At 45.8% G+C, this 21,141-nt stretch overlaps 1 protein-coding gene across 7 annotated transcripts in view; it reads right to left on the bottom strand.

Annotated features, from left to right (window-relative positions):
- Positions 1-21,141, bottom strand: part of Hhat (hedgehog acyltransferase) — a 280,152-nt gene that overhangs the window by 112,636 nt on the left and 146,375 nt on the right. For all 7 annotated transcript variants that reach the window (XM_021242479.2, XM_004861997.4, XM_087194021.1 and 4 more), the window contains one exon: positions 20,029-20,064. In XM_021242479.2, coding sequence (XP_021098138.1) covers positions 20,029-20,064 — 36 coding nt within the window. The remainder of the gene's footprint in view (positions 1-20,028; positions 20,065-21,141) is intronic.

Raw genomic sequence — 21,141 nt, 5'->3', positions numbered from 1 at the left:
CTAAACGCTGACACCAAGACATTTATTTCCTAGAAATTCAACACAACTCGTGCTCGTGTTCTTTTTAGAATTGTTTCTATTTTGCTTGGTGCTCTGGTCAAAGCTGCCTATGTTTTAAGTGATCTATCCAACTCTGATTTCTCCATAATTTCTGTTGTTCTTTTGTGTATAATTTTACATAACCTGAAGTTTTCCAAATTTGCATATTCTGCAGTATAGCAAAACACCTCAATTGACAGCACTTCCCAAAGATTAAACTTTATCTAGCTACCTCAGACCATGTGGTCCCTCTTCTACACTGGGTTGATAAAGACAGAGTAAACTGCTGCCCTGTCCATGCTTGTTTAAGTGGTCTGATATGCAATTCATAGTTCTTAGTTGCAAACAGCAGAATCTACTCTAGCCAATGGGAGCAAAAAAGGAATTAAAGACCATTAGCTCACAGAGCATCTGGATGAGGCAGCAAGTCAGGCTGGGGGGACAATGATCCTGCCAGGTGGCGCTACTGGACCACACTCTGGCCGTTACTTCTGGGAGCACTTTGCCTCATATCGCGGAGTTCTTGTCCTTGCTGCTTCAAAAGCTGCAGGTCTCTCTGTTGCCTTTGTCAGAAATAGCTCTGCTGGAACTCCCTTCCTCTCAGGACTCTTTCCTGAATCAAAGTTACCCCTTTGATGCATCTCAGCATCTAGGCATGGGACACATTCTGGTATTAGCTTCAAACGAGGCAGGGAAAGTGGCATTTTGACTTGCACTTGGAGGAGGCAGAATTCATAAAGCTGGAAATTCCCTGGAGGGCAGAAGAGTGTTCAAAAGGTGCTGAATGACCACAGTATGAACCAAATGTCCACTGTACTTGGGAAGCAAATTTTATATCAAATATACACAGGTACTGACTTCTCAGTCACTAGCTAATGGCTTCTCCCCATAGCAAGTGAACTCTATTCCTCACCGCCTGCTTAACTCGGAGTGCTAGCTGGCGTGTGTCCACCTTATCACATGCATTTTTAGTGCAGCAGAATCTACCTTGTATGCCAGCAACATGTGGAAGCATCCCAAGGGTGCACAACTGTACTTTTTAATAGCAATGTTTCCAGAGTAACAGATTCCTGTGAACATGTGGGGATTTCGAGAAACCTCCAAAAGAAAAGGAAACTCACAGCATCACACCTATTACCTGGTTCACCAGCAAGTATTGACTCCTACAGGCTGCAGGGGTTGCCCGATTTCTAGCTCACTGTTCTGTCACACATTTTTTTCTCACTTAGGAAAAGGTATCTGAATCCAGATGAATCTTTCTGTTGAACACAAAAGTGTCCATCATTGGAAACTGTAGTATTACTACTGTTAACAGATTAGTGACGATATTGCTCACAACAGACTCTGCCTCTCTAGCATATTAATAGGCTAGCCTACTCATTCTTATTGACAATTTCTTCCCTTCAATATGTTCATTATATTGTCCAATGAGAACATCAGACATGCTATGACATGTGTGCACATGTAATTTCTCACTACAGCTATACTTCCCCATTGATGAGCTCAGAGCTGAATCTTCTGTGAACTTAAGAGGCAGGGCCTAGTTGGAGAAGGTGGATCACAGGGATGTGACTTTGGGGACGACACCTGGCCACGGGCCCCTTCCTCTCTGGGTCTTCTCTTGGCCCCTGCTTCCCAGATGGCATGGGTTGGGGCACTTTCTTCCACGATTCCCACTCACCACGATGTTCCTCCAGGGAGCCTGTGATCACAGACTGACCTCCCTGGATCTGTGAGCTTGAACCTTTCCCCCTCTGAGTTGTGGGCGTCGGGGGCTCTGTCCCAGCAGCAGGAGAGCTGACCCACACAATGCCCATTTCCCAGTCAGTGCATGGACTCTAAGCCTCACTTTGATCTCAGAAACATCCTCTGGGTGGCACGGCCCGGTCAGGACGACCTCCCAGTCTCACAGCGCCCCTCACTCCTAGTGCTCCAACCACAGGGATCTTCTTTCTCCTCCTCACCCTATACCAAGCTGTGCCTCCCACCACAGGGCCACAAGGGTGCTTCCCCATCACCCTAATCATCACATCTGGGCTCAGACGCCCACCCTTGTCACAGCCCTGGGTCTGGCGCCTGTGACATCCGGGCAGGACCTGAGTCTCTTCCGCTGGTGCGGGACTCCTACGGATAACACATGATCACTGGACAAACATCTCTCTGCTCCTAAACCACAAGCGCCCCAAGAGCAGCACCCTGTACCTCTGTAATCACCACTGTGTTCCAAGTACCAGCCAGGTTTCTAGCCCATGGTCAGCCCTAAAAATTACTCGATGGACACACTGATGAATTCATGCATACAAAGTGTTTGATCTCACCCATTTGGTATTTATTTGCTTAACTCAGATACAAAGTGCGCAGTTTTTCTCCTAAGGCTAACAATGTCACCACCACGCAGATGAGGAAACTGAGGCAGCGACACTAACTTGTTAGTGACAGTGCCACAGACGGGTTGGGTTTGAGTTACAGGCCACTCCTTTCACTGGCATCTGTCTGTGGGCACAGCCGGATCAGTCAGGTGCTCAAAGGAGGTGCAGAAGCAAGCAAGCCATGGTTCTGACCCATGGCAGCTACACATACATCAAGGGAATCCCATATTACACGCACGCACACACACACATGAATGGTGAGGTCACTTAATCTGCTAACATCTCAAAGAATGACAAGGGGGAAGGGAAAGGATGATGTTTATGAGACAGACGATTGCCTACGCAGAGCACTATGTTAAACATTCTAACTTTATTCTGTCATTGATCCTAAACAGACAGAAGCCCATGAGCTCCTGTCACTGTGCCCAACCAGGAACAGCAGCTGTGGCTCTGCACTGCCCTAAGGCTGTGGGTCTCACTGGGGCTCAGGGTGAGTGAGGGAGCAAGCCAGGCCTCTCCCAGGGCCTCTCTGAGCGAGCTGAGCCGCCTGGGTGTGTACAGCTTTTCCTACATGAGGCACACCAGGAAGCTGCTGGAGTCTCTGAGGACAATCAGGCCTCGAGTTCATGGAGAAAGGTGGGCGGATACACATCAGGCCAAGAGGAAGTGAGAGAGGCCAAGCAGTGTCCAGGCCACGTGAAGAAAGCAGCTGCGGAGGTGGACTGTGCCCTTTCACCCCTCCATGCATAATCAAACCTTTACTGGGGGCAAAATAACCAAGTGTGAAATAGCAGCTGGTAACCCCCACTTTGCAGTAAGAAAAGCGAAGCACACAGTGCTAGGTTGCTCAACAGTAAAGAGGGATGTGACTGGCACACACACCCGCGCCAGAGCTGCAGACAGCACAGTGGATCCGTGACCGGCAGTCTCCGGGGCAGCTGCCCACCAGCCTGGGCACCCACAGACCTGAGCAGGGGCAGAGAAGGGGCTCCCACAGAGGCAGGGAGGAACCAGATGGGCGTGGCTCGTTCAGGGCCCAGGAGGGATGAGACACTAAAAGCAAACCAACAGCCGGGGATTTACCTCAGTGGTTCTGCCACCTGCCTCGCAAGCGCAAGGTCCTGAGTTCGATCCCCGGTACCAAAAAAAAAAAAAAAAAAGAAACAACAACAAAAGGGGTTTAAACTGTATTTTGATTTGATGCCCCTGAGGTGGGTAGAAGGGATGCACTGGGGTGAGGAGGACACTACCAGTGAGATTCAGAACAGAAGGCAAATGAAAGAAAAAGAGCCCTCGGTTGTGGTTCACCTAAGAGGAATGAGGACAACAGGGCACACTCGATTAATATGTAATAGGAGAACTGACAGAATTAGAGATGCGTGGTGGGCGGCATGAGGAAGAAGTTTCCAGAATAACCCAACGTGTGTCCTTTGGTGGGTGCATGTGGGGTGTTCCAGTCTCTGAAATGAGAAAGGGCAGGGTAGGGAGACAGAAAGGAGAGGAGGAAGCGCCCTCCGCACAGGCCGAGAGTGCTCAGTGGCTGCTGCCGCTCCCTGCAGGCAGCTGCACAGAGAGCGCAGAGGCCCCGCATCTCCCCAGGGGTGAAAACCACACTGCCACGGAGCCCACGTGAGCCCAGAGAGCAGCCTGTGACAATGGGAAGTTCTGGGTCTCCTCCGTCCAGCAAGAGGGTTGGTACCTGGTGGCCATGGAGCGCCTTAAATGTGGCTACTGCGACCAGGGAATCCGACTTGTCATTATGAAGATAGGGAACACCAGCGGTCTTCACTCTCTGACACAGTCCACAGGGAGCACCAAGAAAGCAGGTGTGCGGCCTTCTGCCCTCTCACCAGGCAGCCAGTTTTCCAGCCGACGCCAGCCACTAATTCAATCAGTCCTGACTCTGCGGCCTAGAGACAGCTGGGTCCCACAGTCTGAGGGCCGAGTGCCAGACAGCCCCGCCTCAGTGCCAACGCTGGCCCTGGGTGTTTTACCTGCACTTCTGACTGGCCAGGATAACGAGGGCTCCCAAGACCCCCTTCTCAGGTTCGACTGACTTGCTGGGGTGGGCAGAGACCTCAGGGAAACACGTGTTTACTGGTTTAGACAAAGGATGTTACCAAGAACGCAGCTGAACAGCTAGATGGAGGGGATGCATGGGACAAGTTAGGGAGGAGGAACGGCGCGTCCGTGATTTCCTGAGTGCACAGCCTCAGGGACCCCACGAGTACTTCAATCTGGAAGTCCCCTGACCCTTGCTCTTTTGAGCTTTTATGGAAACCTCACTGGTAGGCATGGTCAACTACATCACTGGCCACTGATAATCATAAAACCTTCAGCCTCTCTTCGCTCCCACCAGGGTGTGGGTGTGGGGGTCAGAGGTCCAACCCTCCAACCACCTTGTTGGTTGCCCTGGCAACCAGTCCCCATCAAGGGTATTCAGGAGTCCACCAAGCGTTGGTTCATCACAACAAAGGTTGTTCCTATCACCCCAGAAACTCCAAGGGAGTCAGGAGCTCGGCATCAGATGCTCCTACCACTCAGAATTGCAAAGGTCTTAGGATCTCTGTCCAAGGAACTGCCAAATATCAGAACAAAAGGGTGTCCTCATGCCCCTGTCTACAAGGGTTACAGGAGCTCTGTGCCAGGAACTGAGGGGCAGAAGCAAAATATCTATTTCATATTCTACCACAATATCATGGTAATTTTTACTGAATTTCAATTAACTTAAATTTAAATCCCTATGTGGGATTAACAGCTAGTGTACTGGCTAGCACAAATCGAGACAACAGAAGCTGCTCTCTAATATTAGCAACACCAAGGCTGCTCCTCAGAGGCTGCCGAGATTGGATGGGCCCTTAGGATTTATCTGGAGTAATGCTCTCATCTCACCAACAGAAAACTCAGGCCCGAGATGAAGAGACTTGCACAAATTCACCATAGCAAGAGGGAAAGCAGGTAGACTACAGCCCTTATCTCCTGCTTGTGATCGAATGCCCTTTCCATTTCACAGGATGCTTCTGGCGCTAGAACAAAAATAGATGCAATTTTGTTTAATTCAAGTAGGTGGAATCAATGCGGCTCATGGGCAAAGCCCATGAAAGATCATGTGCTCCCCCTGCTGAACTAGGCTTCTCGAGCATCCATCACTGTAAATAACAGTCTGGCTATCTTAGATGCAAAGAGCAGAATGCACTCTAGATAGTTAGACACAAAAGGGGCCTATTGAGGCTGCTCAGGCAGCTTCCACAATCTCCAGGCACAACTCACAGGCAGGCTCAGGGGCAATGTGGTCGGAACTATTGACAAATTACACCATCACCGCACCAGTGGGGCCACCACGCCACTGGCTCAGGGAAGTGGTCCCGGTTGAAGATGCTGGGTGCAGACCAGTGCTTCTCAGAGCAGGCTGGCATTGCTGTCACGCTCGGCACAATGCACTCCAGGTTCCACCTCCACCCACATGTCACTCCTTCAGAATCTCAACTTGGGCTCAGGAATCTGAGACCCTCGCTGCAAGAATAAGAGAGTGTTCCTGGCTGCTACCCTACAGAAGCACCATAAGGCAGAGAACTCGGGCCAAAAGAGGGGAATTCCCAAAATGGTGACAAGGGCCACACTTACCAAATACCTGTCAAGTAAACAACCCATCTGTGCTGGTTAGAGACAACGGACCTCACAACACATCTTGCCCACAGCAGCCGAGTCAGAGCTCCCTACATTTAAAACTGTGTCTCCACATTGCAAATATCTCAATTAAGCCAACAAGAGCTTTTTAAGTTCTATTAAAAGACATTTATTCATAGGAACTTCTGCATTGGTAGAAGCTATGTATAGTGGGAGCTGAATTGCACGTTTCAAATCTGAGTGTGGAAGGTTTTAGTTTTTAGATTTATATATTCTAATCTAGATTTTCTAATTAACAAAAGCAAATATAGCACAGCCATAGAGATAAATAATTCTAACAAATTTTCCTCAAGGGTGGTAGCAGTAGGACTAGAGGGGGAAATGGATCTGAGAAATCGAAGAACCGAAAACTGATCAAAATCAGAGCCCTTCCATCCTGAGGAAAGAAAAGACTACAGAGCTCTCTAGGTGTTTGAATCTGAGGGACAAGGGATGCTATGTTCCCAGGTGCGGTTTGGAATGTGATCTGACCATGGGTGCTAATTGTTATAACATAGCGCCCCTGATCAGCACTCATAGATGAATGTGCCATTAGGAAGTGGGCATGAGGGCCCAGGATTTAGCTCAGTGGTTCCGCCGCCTGACTCTCAAGCACAAGGACACAAGTTGGATCTTTGGTACCAAAAACAAACAAACAAACAAAAAAAGGAAATGGGCATGGTTGAAGGAAATGAATCACCAGGCATGTAAAATAAAAGGGTACATCCTTGTCCCTGGCCCCTTCCTCTCTCCCTTGGGCTCTTTCCTTGCCCTCTGCTTCCGGGATCCCATAAAGTGAGCAGCTTTCCTTTGCCATGACTCTCCACCATGATCTTTCTGCCTTGGAATCAATTAGCCAAGGACTGGAACCTCTGAAACCTTGGACCAAAATAAACCATTTTCCTGAAATTTTGCTCCAGCAATGGAAAGATGACTAATATACCACACATAATGCAATAGATTTCATGGGTGCCCCTGAGAGGATCAGTACTGAGGATTTAAGAGGCTTCCATGCCCTGAGGGTGGCTGATATCCAAGAGGTGTAACAGGAGGATTAGAGTGCTGAAGGCTAAGAACTAGGCTTTCAGAGGCCCCACTAACTAATGCCCATCGAAGAAGGAGTAAACAGGGAAAGAGCTGAAGCTCAGGCTGGGAGAGGTCTGATGACAAGGTGGCTCCTGCCACTGCAAGAAAGTTGCCAACTTCCATCCTAAAGGAACCTCCCAGTCCCAATGGTGACTCTCCCCATGCTTCTAAAAAAAGCCCAAGACCCACCATCACTTAATTACCTCCAAGCTAGTATACATACATATAATTACATCTTTTGCACACCAAGAAAACAGAAAGGAATTAAAAGATAGTTTAGGGATATTGTTACCCAACATTGAGTAGCTTCCTCAGCAGCTGGTTGTCAGAAGAACTTCCCTGAGGAGCAAGCATAGCTTTGACCCCAGAGCTCCAGCTGAGGGTGGAGAAATATAGCAAGAGCCAAGGTACAAAAATCCCAATTTCACTAACTTTCCACCACACGCAGCTGGAGATATATCCTCTTAAGATATTTTTAAGTGCACAATACAGTATTCTCAACTGTAGGCATAATGTTTTACCTAGACCTAGCTTGATCTAATGTCATACCAAGCCTCTAGAACTCATCTTGCAAAACTGATACTTTATACCCGTTCATTGCAACATCATCTTCTCAGCCTTGGCTTCTAGGAGTTTGTTTTAGCTGGTGCATATATGCAGAATCATCCACTATTTGTTAGTCTGTGACTGCCTTTTTTTTTTACTTAGCACAACAACCACATCCCCAGCTCATCTACATTGTCAAATGCTGCTTATTGCTTGTAGTATGTAATGTATGAGCTAAGCAAGGGCAACAACATGGTCTGTCTTGTCCTAACACCTAGAGCAGTGCTTGTCATGCCCAGTGGGTGTTGCAGAGCACCATGTCCCAACTCCTCAGCTCCAGGAAACTCGATTACATCTGCTCCACCATTTAAGAAGTGTGGCCATGCTCTCTCTGGCCCCAAATTCCTCAAGGTAGCAACTTCTTCCTGGACCAACCCCTGGCAACACCTTCCCTCTAAAAACCTTTGTCCTCCCTTTGCAGAATGCTGACTGGCTCTTTTTTTGGACTCAGCCCACTTGCATCTGACTGGAATAAACAGCCTCGTTGCTCACACAAAGCCTACCTGCACATAGCAAAAGGGTCAGTCTGTTCTTCCAGGGCTTGTGCCCTGGTGGTGGTGCCTTTTCCTCCTGTGTGGTGTAGGTCCTGTTTGCTATCTTCTTCCAGAAGAGCCAGGTTTCATCACAGTTGAACACTTGTTGAGCAACATATCCTTCTGCCTTCATGAATTCTGAGAATTTTCTTCTAGGCTTCTGCAGTGGCCCTGTCAGAACCGGAAGCCCTACACACTGTGGATGCCACTTCTCTTGCTGAATTTATCAAACCACCCTCTACTGGTTTTAAATTCATTACTTCTTGTATTTGTAGAGGGTTTTCTTGCAGTAAATCACTATGCACTTTCCTGGCTTTTTCACAAGTCACAGCTTCACTAATGCTATCACCTGCCGGCTGTTTCTCATTCAACAACACTAACAAAAGTTTTCCCACCTCTTCCTGCACCATGTCCTCTGCTTGGTTAACATCTTTACTCCTTTTGCCACATCAGCTCCTTCGATGGCATCTTTGTTCTTCAAAATAGTCAAGATTGTTGACTTAGCCATCTTGTACTCTGAGGCCAATTGGTCACAGAAATACCACGCTAATGCTTTTCCACAATTTTCTTCTTCAATTCTATGGTTATTTTATTCAAAACCTCCTTCTTACCATTCTTGTTCTGCATATTGTTGTCACCTTCATCACTGCTCTGCACTCCCTTTTTACCACCATGCTTGCTCTGCTCTTTCTTTGGAGCCATGATGGACTGAATAATACTGTGGAGTACTGTATGTGCTAAAAAGCACACCAAAAAAGCTTCATAGCAAGTATACATGGGGATGTCAGCAACCACGATCTTGACTAGAGGAAGCCATGACCACAGGTGAGAGCAGAGAAGATAGCCATGTTCATGTTCTTGTGAATGGAAGCAAAATTTTGCCTAATGCTTCTGTTCATGAACAAAGGTATTACTGTATTTGCATCTAACCCTGCCTCTCATACACTTTAAATCATCTCTAGATTAGGTATAGTATCCAGTACAAGGTAAACATTATATACACAGTTGTTATGCTCTATTACTTAGGGAATATGACTAGGAACAAAAGCCTGTACAGGTTCCACATACATGAAATCTTTTATCCAAATATTTTCAAACTGCAGTTGGCTGAATCCACGGACATGGAGCCAAGAACCCACTGTGTATTATCAGCCTCACTTCAGCGGTCAGCTAGGAAGATAGTTTACAGGCAAAGGTGCCTAGCTTTTTCACCTGAAACAAAGGAATGGCCGGGTGCGAGACAGGAAGGAGACCAAGCTGACAGGATGTGGAGCAGGTTCAGTGGTGGAGATGCTGCCCTGGGAATCATGTGCACATTGGCCCAGCACTGCACCTGCCGCCCACCATGTCTCTCCGGGCTTGTGCAGGGAGCGGGCCTTCCTCACCCCACTTCATGTCAAACACCTCCTGAGGGAGCACCACACAGCTCACTGGCTTCCAGACCCGATGGACAAGAGTGGGAGCAAAGGAAAGTTCAGAAGAAACCCTGACAGCAGAGCTTCTCCAAAGGACGAGTTTTCACAACAGCCGGGGTGAACGAGGCCTGGGTCTCCCCGTGCCATTTCTCCCCGCCGGCTCAGGGATGATCAGTGGTACCTAATTGGGGCTGCAAAGACTCAGACACTGGGCTCATCTCAGATGAGAGCAGCTCATTTATTTTTTATAACATCATTAGAATTTATTTACTTGCACAATAGAAGCAGATTGCAGTATTATATCTGCAAAAAACCCCACTAAAATCCTATGAAACAAAGCAAGTATTCACCCAAGTCATCACCTGTGTGTAAATTTAAAAATACATACACAATGGCTTCGTCTTTCTCAGTAGACTTAGAACACACATGCACTTTAGCTGTTTCCAAGCTGCTGACAGAATACAGACCCTAATTATCCTCCCATTACCATCTGATCATACTCCCAGGACAAATGCCCATCTTTTCCTTTAATGTCTTGGCTTCCAGAGTAGCTTAGAGCTCCAATGGGTTTTAATGGTCCTAAGGGGAAACAGGAAAAAGAGGGGTTCATCCCTGGCTCTCCTCTTTCTTCTTCAGAGGAGCCCTTAAGCCTGAATTAATCCTTCAGTTGACTACTCAACTTCTTAGAGCTACAAAGAAGAGTTTTGGTCCTTTGAGGCATCACACAATCCAAAAATATCCCCCAATGATGATGGGCAGGGATTTTTATCAGCACTGCTTTTCCAGGTCCCCTGGAGGCTGGGAGAACAGGAGGTTTATTCAAAGCCACCCCTGAGGGAGATGAAAGGTCCTTGTACCACCTTCAATTTCCACCTCACCATGTTTAGATCTGCAAGGGCTTTCAGAGTCAGAAAGAGAGGAGAGGAACGTTAAGAGACAACCTACAAGGATCCCTCTGTGCTGCTTCATCCCTGGCCACTGTCAGTTTCTTTGTCCCCTTGTGGCAATGGACCTGGGCTTCAACTTTCTGGGGCCAGCACCTGCACATTCCTTTCGGACAGATCCACTGGTTTCCTGTCCACTTATCTGAGCTGAGGAGCGGAGGAGTAGTGGCTTATACTCTCAGCTTGAGGAAGCGTGGTGAAGCAGCAAAATTTTCACAGATCCATTTTACCCTGGCAGTTACACTGTGAATGCTACAATTGCAGGAATTAATGATAGTGGTCAACTTGTACTACTCAAGGTAATGAAAACTATACTGTAATACATAAAGTGCAAAGCCTAAATTTATTTTCAGCCCAGACAACTTGTCTGCTTTGCCACAGGACTAGATTTATGGATGGATCAGACATAGGGGCGCCAAGAAGGGAAAACCAAAGGCAGGTAGTGTGTTTTGCTCATTTCCCTGTTCAGTGAACCATCAATTCACATGTTAATGACATCTTTGGCAATTCAAAGACACTCTACACCCTAGAGGAATGCCAGGGCCAACCTCTAGAAAAAGAAAAGACAGCACAAGAAGTGAACAGCCACCCTGGTCCACCTTCTCCCTCAAAGGAACAAATCTCGCTTCCCATATACTGCTTCATGTAAAGGGCAGCACTCGCTCAGGATGGAATCTGCACTGTATAGTGCACTACTCCATAAGCAGAATCTGTTGATGTACGGAGAGGAATTCATTTTCTGAAGGGACCACATAACCTTCAGAAATCTTCTCAAATAGCTTTAGGGCCATGCAGGAGGCTCACTGCCCTATGCTATTCTATTTGCCTAAATAGTATCAAGGGCAGGATTTTCACACTTTGCACTCCAGTGGGTCCTAACTGACATGAACTCATCTTCCTTACGACAAAAGTAATGTCCCTGATGAACTCACATCTGGTCTCTGAATAAATATGGAAGACCATGAGAAAGAAAGTTTATTTTACTATTTAGAAAACTAAAGATAGATCCTTATTTGAAATATGTGTTTGAAATAGATTAAAGAGTTAAATATAAACAATATAGCAAACAGGAAGAAATACAGGTGAATACACTTCTGAATTACAAGTTTATTAAGCATAAAAGAAATGAGAGCACTTTTAAGAAGTGAAATTTAAAAGTTTAATGTTTCAGAGAAACTGGGAGAAGGGTAGCTCCAGGCTCGACAGTGCCCTGTGCTACCATCTACCCTCACCCTGGGGAACAAAGAGGGGCCTGCAGCAGTGCACTGCCCCCGGGTTCCTCACTCAGGGTGGCAGCTGCCCCTGCCATACCTTTCTAATGGAAACATGTATTTGCTAATGTTAGCAGCTGTGCATCTCAGTAGCTGTGCCAAGGGAATACAGGAAGAAATCTGTGTTCACCCACTTGGTAGATGAACAGCAAGGTGTTTGCACGTGTGTCAAAGTGTAAACAGGTGAGTTTTACCATGTTAGGCACCTTGTTACATTTTTGTGTACTTCTAACTTTTTATTATATGTTTTTCGATTTTTCTTGTAGAATTAGTCCAATTCAGTAAAATGTCACATGAAAATCTGGTTTTATGACTTTGGGAGGAGGCTGAATGTGAGTCATAAGGTGACCGGTCTACTCATGATGACTTGGATCATGTAAGCCAAAGAAGTTAGCAAGATATGAGAGAGAGAGAAGTACAGAATGAGGACTTTGATTTAGATGTGGATGAAAACAGTGATGTAAATAAATATTTGACTAGTCAAAATGCTATAAAATGGTCATGTATACCTGATTGATCCAATGTTATAACTAGGTCAGAAAATGCTACTAGGTTCTTGCCAGGAATGAAATCTATTGGACAGAATGCCAACACTGTGATTCAATGTTGGAAATTGTTTGTAAAGGACAATATCCTATACGATGTTTTGAAGTACACTAATAATGAAATACAAGTAAAATATTCTATATGCATCAGCTGTAATACTCAAAAATATATTCATCATGATACCTCACTATCTGAACTAAATGCCTTCATATCAGGACTTTATCATTCTAATCATCAGAACCTAAAGGATTTATGGAGAAGTGACAGATGTGGTGTTGATATTTTTAGAACAATAATGACACTCAAGAGATTTGGCTTCCTTCAAAATTGCCTACATTTTGGGGCCGGGGTTGTTGCTCAGTGGTGCTGTGCCTGCCTGGCAGGTGTAAGGTCCTGAGTTCAATCCCTGGTACCAGGAGAAAAAAAACAACTTTTAAAAAATTCCCTACATTTTGATGACAAAAAGACCCCCCAAGAAAGAAAAAATTCCAACAGTTTGGCTGCTATTTGCTCATTTTTTGAAAGCTTTGTTTCAAACTGTCAAGCAATTTATACATTGTCCAAATACATGACAACTGGTGAACAACTTGCATTACTTCATGGTTGTTGAAGCTTTTAGCAATACAGGCCAAGTAAACCTTCCAAATACGACGTGAAAATATATGCCCTCGTAGGTGCAAAGACATTTTACACCTCGAGTTTAGAAATGTATCCTAGAACTCAGCCACCAGGTCTTTGTTCACACAGTGATAAGCCGTACGACACTGTTAACAGACTTGCTGCCACCTATTTCAAAAGGTAATCCGAATCTCCACAGCTGGCTCACTAGCTACCCAACGATGTTACAGTTGCTAAAAGAACACCGACTGAGCAGCACAGGAACTCTTCCCAAGAACAAGCCGAGATTCTTGAAAACATGTTGCAAGTTCACAATAAAGAAATGTATAGCTGGGGATTCAGCTCAATGGCTCCGCTGCCTGCCTCGCAAGTGCAAGGACCCGAGTTTGATCCCCAGCACCAAAAAAAAGAAAAAAAAGAAATGTATAGTACAATATTTGGATTTCAGAAAGACATAACATTGGCTTCCTAGATGGTGAAGAAAAACAAAGTAATACTGATACTGTCAGTATTATACTAAGATGATAAGGTTGATAGTGAGGCCAAGCATGGCAGTGCACGCCTGTAATCCCAGCACTTGCGAGGCTGAGGAAGGAGGATCCTGTGAGTTCAAGGCCAGCCTAGACTACATAGCAAGACCCTGTCTCAAAAACAAACAAACAAAAAAAGATTGACAGGGAACCCTCAACACAACTGAAGCCAGAGATAGTACTGTTTTACAACAAAACAGAAAGCAGAGTAGATGGTGATGAATTGTACGGCAACTAGGACGTCACTCAAGACACAAGGCACTGGGCAATAATTGTTCTTTATTCTACCCTAAAATAATTTTATAGTTTACAAAGAAAATATCAAGCACAAAAGATCAGAAATTTTCTTAGAAGATTGGGAGTTGAATCGATGAATGATCGATTACAACAGAGGAAGAACAGTATGTATCTGTCCAAAGAACTCCACAAAAGAATTCTGGAGTAGACCGGTGAGCAGACAGGTGAAACATCACCAGAACCTCCAGAATAAACAGGAAGCCCAGCAAGACGTAAGTACGTCCTACCAAAGAAGACAGGAAAACAAAACACGTATGCCATCAGTGTCAGTGATACTTGTACATGGATCATGCTGTTCTCATGTGTGAAAACTGCCTTAGGTGTGATAGCCGAAAGGTTATTTTTGTGGTAGAGTTTTATTTGTATTTTCACTGTAGTTCACGTAGGAATTTATTTCTGCTGTTATTTTTTAGATCTTGTAAGTAAACAGTCGATGTTGAAAATGTTGTTTATTCTAAATGCTCATTACATATTAAATATTTAATATTTTATTGGTGTTTTATTTTCCTGTCTAGCACACATTGTCTAATAAAACTCAAAATTAATAATTCATCAATACAAATACTTCTAAAAAATAAACATGGGCGTTATACACCCACAATAACGAGCCTTTCAAAAAATCTGCTGTGATGCCCTCAGTACAGGGGTGAGCTACAGCAGAGCACAGTGGTATCCCATAGTCCCAGGATAGAAGAAATAGATAGTAGAAAGGAGATAAGGAATCATAGCTAAAGACTGTCCTTTTAAGAAGAATGCAACTTCCAGGACCCAGGAGTCAGCCAAGGCTCCTCCCCGACCACACCTATCAGACCCCAAATGCCCCAGGAATACACAAAAGTCCATCAATTAGCTTACTTGAGAAAGGCAGGAGCAGGAGTCTGATCCTAAGATAAGGAGCAGGTTGAGAGAATCCAAAGAATATTTCCATTGCCTATATCAAAGATGAAACAAAACCCCCTGCCATCCCTGTAGAAGGGGCCAATACCCCTCTGGGGGAGGGCACCTCTTCCCGGGGTCTCCACCCCTCATAATAAATGCTCTGTTCCAGGAAATAAGTCCTCTTGTTGCTCGGAGCACCACATGCACCCTTGAGTGTGTCCCTCTGCCTTCCTGTGCCTTTTACTGACAGGTCCTGAAAACTTTTTCCATGATGGAAGTTGGGTTAAGTTCCTTATTTCAGCTTTGGGACATCTTAGACCCAGCCCGGTGACACTCCCAGGAGTCTGGGCAGCACATCAAGGCCAGGTTGTCTTTAAAAAGGGGAGTGAGATGGCTACAGTTCTGGACCCGCAAAAATGCAAGAATCAAATGTTTAAAACCACAGATCTTCACTTTGTTGCCAGAGCTAGTCCAAGCTAAATTTAAACAGGCAGCAACTGAGACCTCTTTATCTATAATGAACAGAGCTGTCTTATTGCATAATCTCTTTTTGCAGGATGGTCATTTTTTCCTTTTTCTTTTGAAGAGACACATTAAGAATTCCAACCAACGATCTTCAGAGTTTATTCTCAGGTGACTTGTGGTTCTGCTCCCTCAAAGGCTTCCTTTGATTTCTATAAGATGCATGACAGATTGAGCTCACTGACTTTTCCCACTGTCTTCATAAGGGACATTCATGTGGAAAGTGCTCATCTTTCATTCAACGTGACAGTTCCTCCACCCACTGACAGGAAGCATCCCCTCCATGCAGCTGCCTGGCTGGGGTCACAGACAGAGGCCTGGGCTCAGGGACATCTATGTCACCCAGAGAAGTCCACTTACTTCCATCAGTGTAAAAGATGCAGCTGCTTAATTCAGAGAAGGTGTGGTTTCTTTTATGCAAATACTAAGGATTCGATACAACCTGACAAGCCACAGAACACTTCAAGAGCTGTTGGAGTCAATGATGCATTAATCTAAAAACAAAACAAAAACCGTGCCAATGTCTTCCTTTGCAAAGGGAATATATTTTTTTCCCCTCTGTGGTCACAAACCAAGGATTCCTCCAGTCCCACTAACACTCTCACCCTACTCTTGCAGCCCCCTCAGGCTTCCTCTAAGTATGACGGGCAGCAAAGTTAGGTAGAAATTAGGTAGAAGACTGGTAAAAAGAAAAAGAACTTGGTAAAAATAAAGACAGGAATTGTGGCTGGGGTGCATCTGCAGAAGCCCAGGCTTCAAGATGAAAACACAGTGGCCAGGCCCACGCACCTCCCTGAGGGATAAGCAGTAACTGGAATTGTACTGTAATCAGCACCACCTGGCCCAAGAAGTCCAGCTGGGTAGGCATCAGTGGCCCAGGTGGGTGACCAGAGCTGGACCCATCCCTTCCCAAAATGCCTTTGTTCTTTTCATGCACCCTTGCCATGTGACTTGTTTTCCCATTGGATCAATATTAGCTAAGCAACTATACTTGTAATCCTATAGGTCGACTGTGGCTTGACCCTGTTGTACCCGCACTGTATGAATTTACTCTGACAAAGCCCTCATTGACCACTCACTCGGGACCCTTCCTGTCTCTCAGGAGCTCTCTCTCAATAAACCTTTCCTACTCTTAAACCTCCACTGTTCCTTGAAATCCTGCTTCCACTTCAGGGTACACAAACTCAGCACATCTGATCTAGCAGCTGGGAGTTACATTCCTGTTCCATCATGAGGATGGCTTTATAGGAAAACCCCCTTGCTCTTGGGGGCGCTGCAGACCTCTGCCTACCCCTGGCCATCACACTCTGCATCTCTGCACCCGCTGAGACCACTTTCTCATCTAAAGGCGACTTAAAATCTTCTGCTGGCTCAACCCAAGAGTTTCTCCCACTTAAAAGGCAACTCCCTCCTCCCCCACCCTCCTCCCCTGCTGCCAGGTCTTTCTTTTCTCCCATCCGTGGTCACCGGCATCCCATGGTATCCCACCCTCCCTCTCCACCTAGGAGTGAGGTTTCGTCCCAGGGAAGCATTTCTCGCCCACACAACCAACTATAAGGGGTGCTCAGCCCCCAGCTGCCCTGCTGGCTGAGTAAAGGATCCATTTTCTGGAGAGGGCTGCAAATAAAGCCAGCCAGCCCATCCTGAGTTACTAAGGCATGAAGACTAGTTTTGCTCCCAGCTCAACCTCCACCTACTGCCAACCTGAGCCTGGTCCCAAGCTCCAGAGAGGAATCAGGAAGGGACTGAGTGGAGTCTTTAACCCTGCAGAGGTTACGAGCCAAGAGTCTATTTCTCAGTGACCTCCTAAGGGTTAAGTTGTCCACGTGAGGGAGGTGAGGATGGCTCATGTGGCTGAGCATGGAGGGCTGGACTGCTTTCTGCAGGGAGACTGACCTCACTCCCAACCAGATCAGCAATGCACATGCTCATTTGCTCTGCCCTCCCCTCCCGGAGTAAAGAAGGGAAGACCCCAGGGAGATGGTGAGGGGAGAGAAGCTTCACCCCCAGTTCCGCTTGCCTTATACAATTCTGGTTAGGGAGACCATTATGGCTTGGGTCTCGATGTCCCCCAAAGCCTCATGTGATCATCAGGTAGGGCTTTTCAGGGGTGGCTGGATCTAGAGCGTGTGATGTTGAGATTAAAGGGTGTGATGCTGGGATCAAATGTGTGATTACTAAACTAGCCCACTGGTTGGTTTAGCATGGTGCTGGGTGTGGATAATGGGAACGCCATCCTGGGTGTGAGTGCTACCTGCCCTAAGGGTGTGTAGCCTGGATAGGATGTAAGGGACAGAGGGCTGCTGCTGTCACTTGCTGCTGCTTGTCTTCTGCTGCCTCCTGCCTGCTCTCCGATGCCCCTCTGCCAGCCACCCTACCTTGGAGCCAGCCGATTATGGAGGGAAACCTCTACTGTGAGCTAAATCTCTTTCTTTAACATAAGATGTTGGGTATTTTATTTCAGCAAAGAGAAAATGTAGCTAAGACAGTGACTAAGCTAGAGCATCTTCTAGTATCTGCCCGAAAAGGCCTCCTGCCAGGTCAGGGGATCCCCATCGAGTAATTCAGTTCAACTGCTATGAGTAAGGCAGTCAGAGCACCTACTGATAGAGTCAGATAAAGAAAATAGCCCATCCAGGTTAGGAACTAATACAGGCAGCAAAACCAAGCTCAGAGGTGCAAAGGTAAACAAGAACAAGGAAGAGGGAGATGAAGACCTTTCCTCCTGGAAGAAGCTATGCCAAGTTAGTCGACAGCTCCTCCCTAAGGGGCGGATTTGGAAAAACTTAAAAATGCAGCAGAAGCAGTTTCCTTCAAACTCAGTGTCCTGTAAATCAGCTAAATCCCTAATCTCCTTTGAACCCTAAGCCTACAAAGCCACCTGTTTCAACAAGTCCCTGTACATAAGGCAAAACAAAGAAGGCACATCGGACTTGTGTTCAGAACTTCCTCTTGGGTATCCACCAAGAGCTTTTCCTTCTTGCTATTTTCCATAAACACCCTCCTAAATTCATGAGACAAAGAATTTGGGTTTATATAAAAGTAACCGCTTCACCAGCACCAGCCACTTACTGTAGAGCTCCTGGAATGCTCCCTCTTTCCCTCCTCCCACCCAAGCACAGGAGAAATGACTGAGTCCAAACACGGACAGGGAGGTGGGACCCCACAGCCAGACCACCCTAGCTCACACCCCAAGCCCAGCAAGTGTAAGGTCAGGGAAAGCCTACTGTCAACGTCGGTAGCCCACACAAACCCGTAACAGTGCGTGGGAGGCTTCGTGATTGTTTGCTGAATAAACGAACAGCATTTTTTGAGTCCCATCTGCCCTCCTTGTCTTCTCGTTCCATTCATTCACTCCTGCCACAAATATTTCTTGAAGGTTGATTCTATACATGTTTCTGGATTTACTCAGTAATAGCTGATTAAGAGATGATTCCTGCCCTCAGAAAAGTTACAAACTTATATCCACCACACAGCACAAAGTCCCACAGACATAGTTCAAAGTCCCAACCATTCCTGGAGATGGATCTAGATAGCTTTCTCTGATCAGTCCTTTATCTCTTCTGCTAAAAGCTATGCCCCTTTGCTGGGAAAGCGCAGTGATTTACACACCTCCATCTGTGACTGAAATCTTGGAGAAAACCAAGGACAATGCCCATTCCTTAGGTCTGGGGGAGGCCAAAGGATTTCAATGTCCAGCCCTGGATGAGGACTTAGAAAAGAAGACACAGCATGTGTGACCCATCCTGGAGCACCGCCATATGCAGTGCAGCACGGAGGACAACTGAAGGAGATATGGATTACGGACACTCTGTTCCGAGCACCTTTACCAGTGGGAGATGGTCGTGCACTGTTTCATATAAAACCTATACAGAAATCACAACTGATGCACAGATTTTAGCAGACTTTCAGTCAATTAACTGGCATTTAGAGTCACATAAGTCACTCTGCATGATTTCCATCTTTAATTTTACAGTGTTTCCTCAGTGACTGTTATTGCTTCCTTTGTATATTTTTGAAAGGCATTTTAACAATCATTTTTACCATTATTAGAGTGGTACATGCATGATATCAAACATTTAGAAAACACAGCAAAGTTGACTTTAAAAATATACCCTTATAAAACTAGTAATATTCCAGTATACTCCCATTTAATCTTTGATTTAATAGCTATTTAAACTGAATATGCCTCATAAGCCAACTCTAGTAAAAATCACTGATAAACTTGGATGGAAACTGCCATCTGTAATCTCTTTCAATTTGCACACTTTGTGATTGTAAAATAAGCAGTAGATTCATTTAAAAAACATTAAATTCAGCAGGGAGAAACTGGTTAAATGGGTTGTTTAATGTCTAAATATGAGCTGGCACTGCTCACTGCTCCATCTGTCTTTCCAGCACATTGGTAGTTGGGATCAGGTCTTGGTTAACTATCAGCTGAGATTGAAAACACTTTAAACATAGATTTCCTTGATTATTTAACACAAAAAACACAGTGTTGGCAGTGTTTTGACAGTATACAATTATCATTATTTATCAACATATTTAATAAGAATTTATTTCTGGGGCTGGGGATTTAGCTCAGGAGTTTCGCTGCCTGCCTCGCAAGTGCAAGGTCCCAAGTTTGATCCCCGGTACCAAAAAAAAAAAACCTTCCAAAATTGACATGTTATTCAATGCTATTTAAAATAAAAAGTACTGGCTTACCTGATTAAGAAATTATGTAGTCCAACATCAAAATACCTGTTCAAAAAGACAAAGACAGGCAGATCAATACAACATATTTGCACCAATGGTGGACTTAACAAAAATAGAAAATTTACACTCAGTATGATGAAGAAATGGATTACTCTATGATAGCGGTTTTCAAAGGTGAGTCTGATATGGTTGGAAATACAAAGGCTCAGGCCCCTCCTCAGACACACTGATTTGGAAATTCTTGGGATGAGGCCTAGCAATTAGCTATAGTAAGCCCTCTAGATGACTCTAATGCAAAATCATAGCTCTATGACAGCAAAGGTGCAGTAGATTTCCAGCTACCTTCTACTTTCCCGACAGAGGAGTCTTTTTGTAACACTATTCTCTCAGACGTTTACTTACTCAGATATAAATGAAATGTGTTTTAAAAGCTCAGAATCACCCTAATTAAAAAGAGGGAGTGGGATCAACTCTGCTCTTTGAGCTCCACCCAGTTTTAGTTTTGGGAAACTTCCATGAAGAACAACCCTGCCCCAAAGCCGGGTCTGCAGGCAGGGAGGGAGAAGCACTATGGCTTCATGCCCTGCAGCCCACCTGTGCCTGCACCTCCTGCCTGGCATTTGGTAAGCTCTGGGCAAGAGTGGACCATGTAAGTCACAGCCTCCCCTCCGCCACTGACACCATGAACTGGCTTAGTCCATACAAGTGGTACCAACATACCTGGTTCCCTCCTGACCCGTGTGGACTAAGCCAGTACCCTGCTCTCCCTTTGAGCGTGGCTGCACTCTCTCTGCTGCTGTCCACCGGGCAGTCACGACTCCTGGCACACACACTTGGCTGTCATGAACCATCCAAATACTGGCTCTCTGGTTGGCAATCTACCTAAGAAAGGCCAGAGTTAATCCTGTCCCTTCAGGCAATGGACACAGGAATTCACCCTAGAGTGGGGTCTGGCTCCCAGGCCCATCCTTGCTCCATCCCTGGAGCAACCCAACATGCTTGGCATGCCCCCCCCCGCATCTCAATAGGACTCCTGTGGAGTCTAGAGACGGTGGACTTGGGTAAGTCAGAAGAGAGAAACTCAAAGGCAAAATATGACGTACATCATTCGCTACATTACTT

The sequence above is a fragment of the Heterocephalus glaber genome, unplaced genomic scaffold, assembly GCF_053883595.1.
Source record: "Heterocephalus glaber isolate CG9 unplaced genomic scaffold, H.glaber_assembly_v1.0 deba00001600, whole genome shotgun sequence".
Taxonomy (NCBI): Eukaryota; Metazoa; Chordata; class Mammalia; order Rodentia; family Bathyergidae; genus Heterocephalus; species Heterocephalus glaber.
The sequence above is the reverse complement of the archived record's forward strand: the minus strand, read 5'-3'. Positions and strand labels throughout refer to the sequence as shown.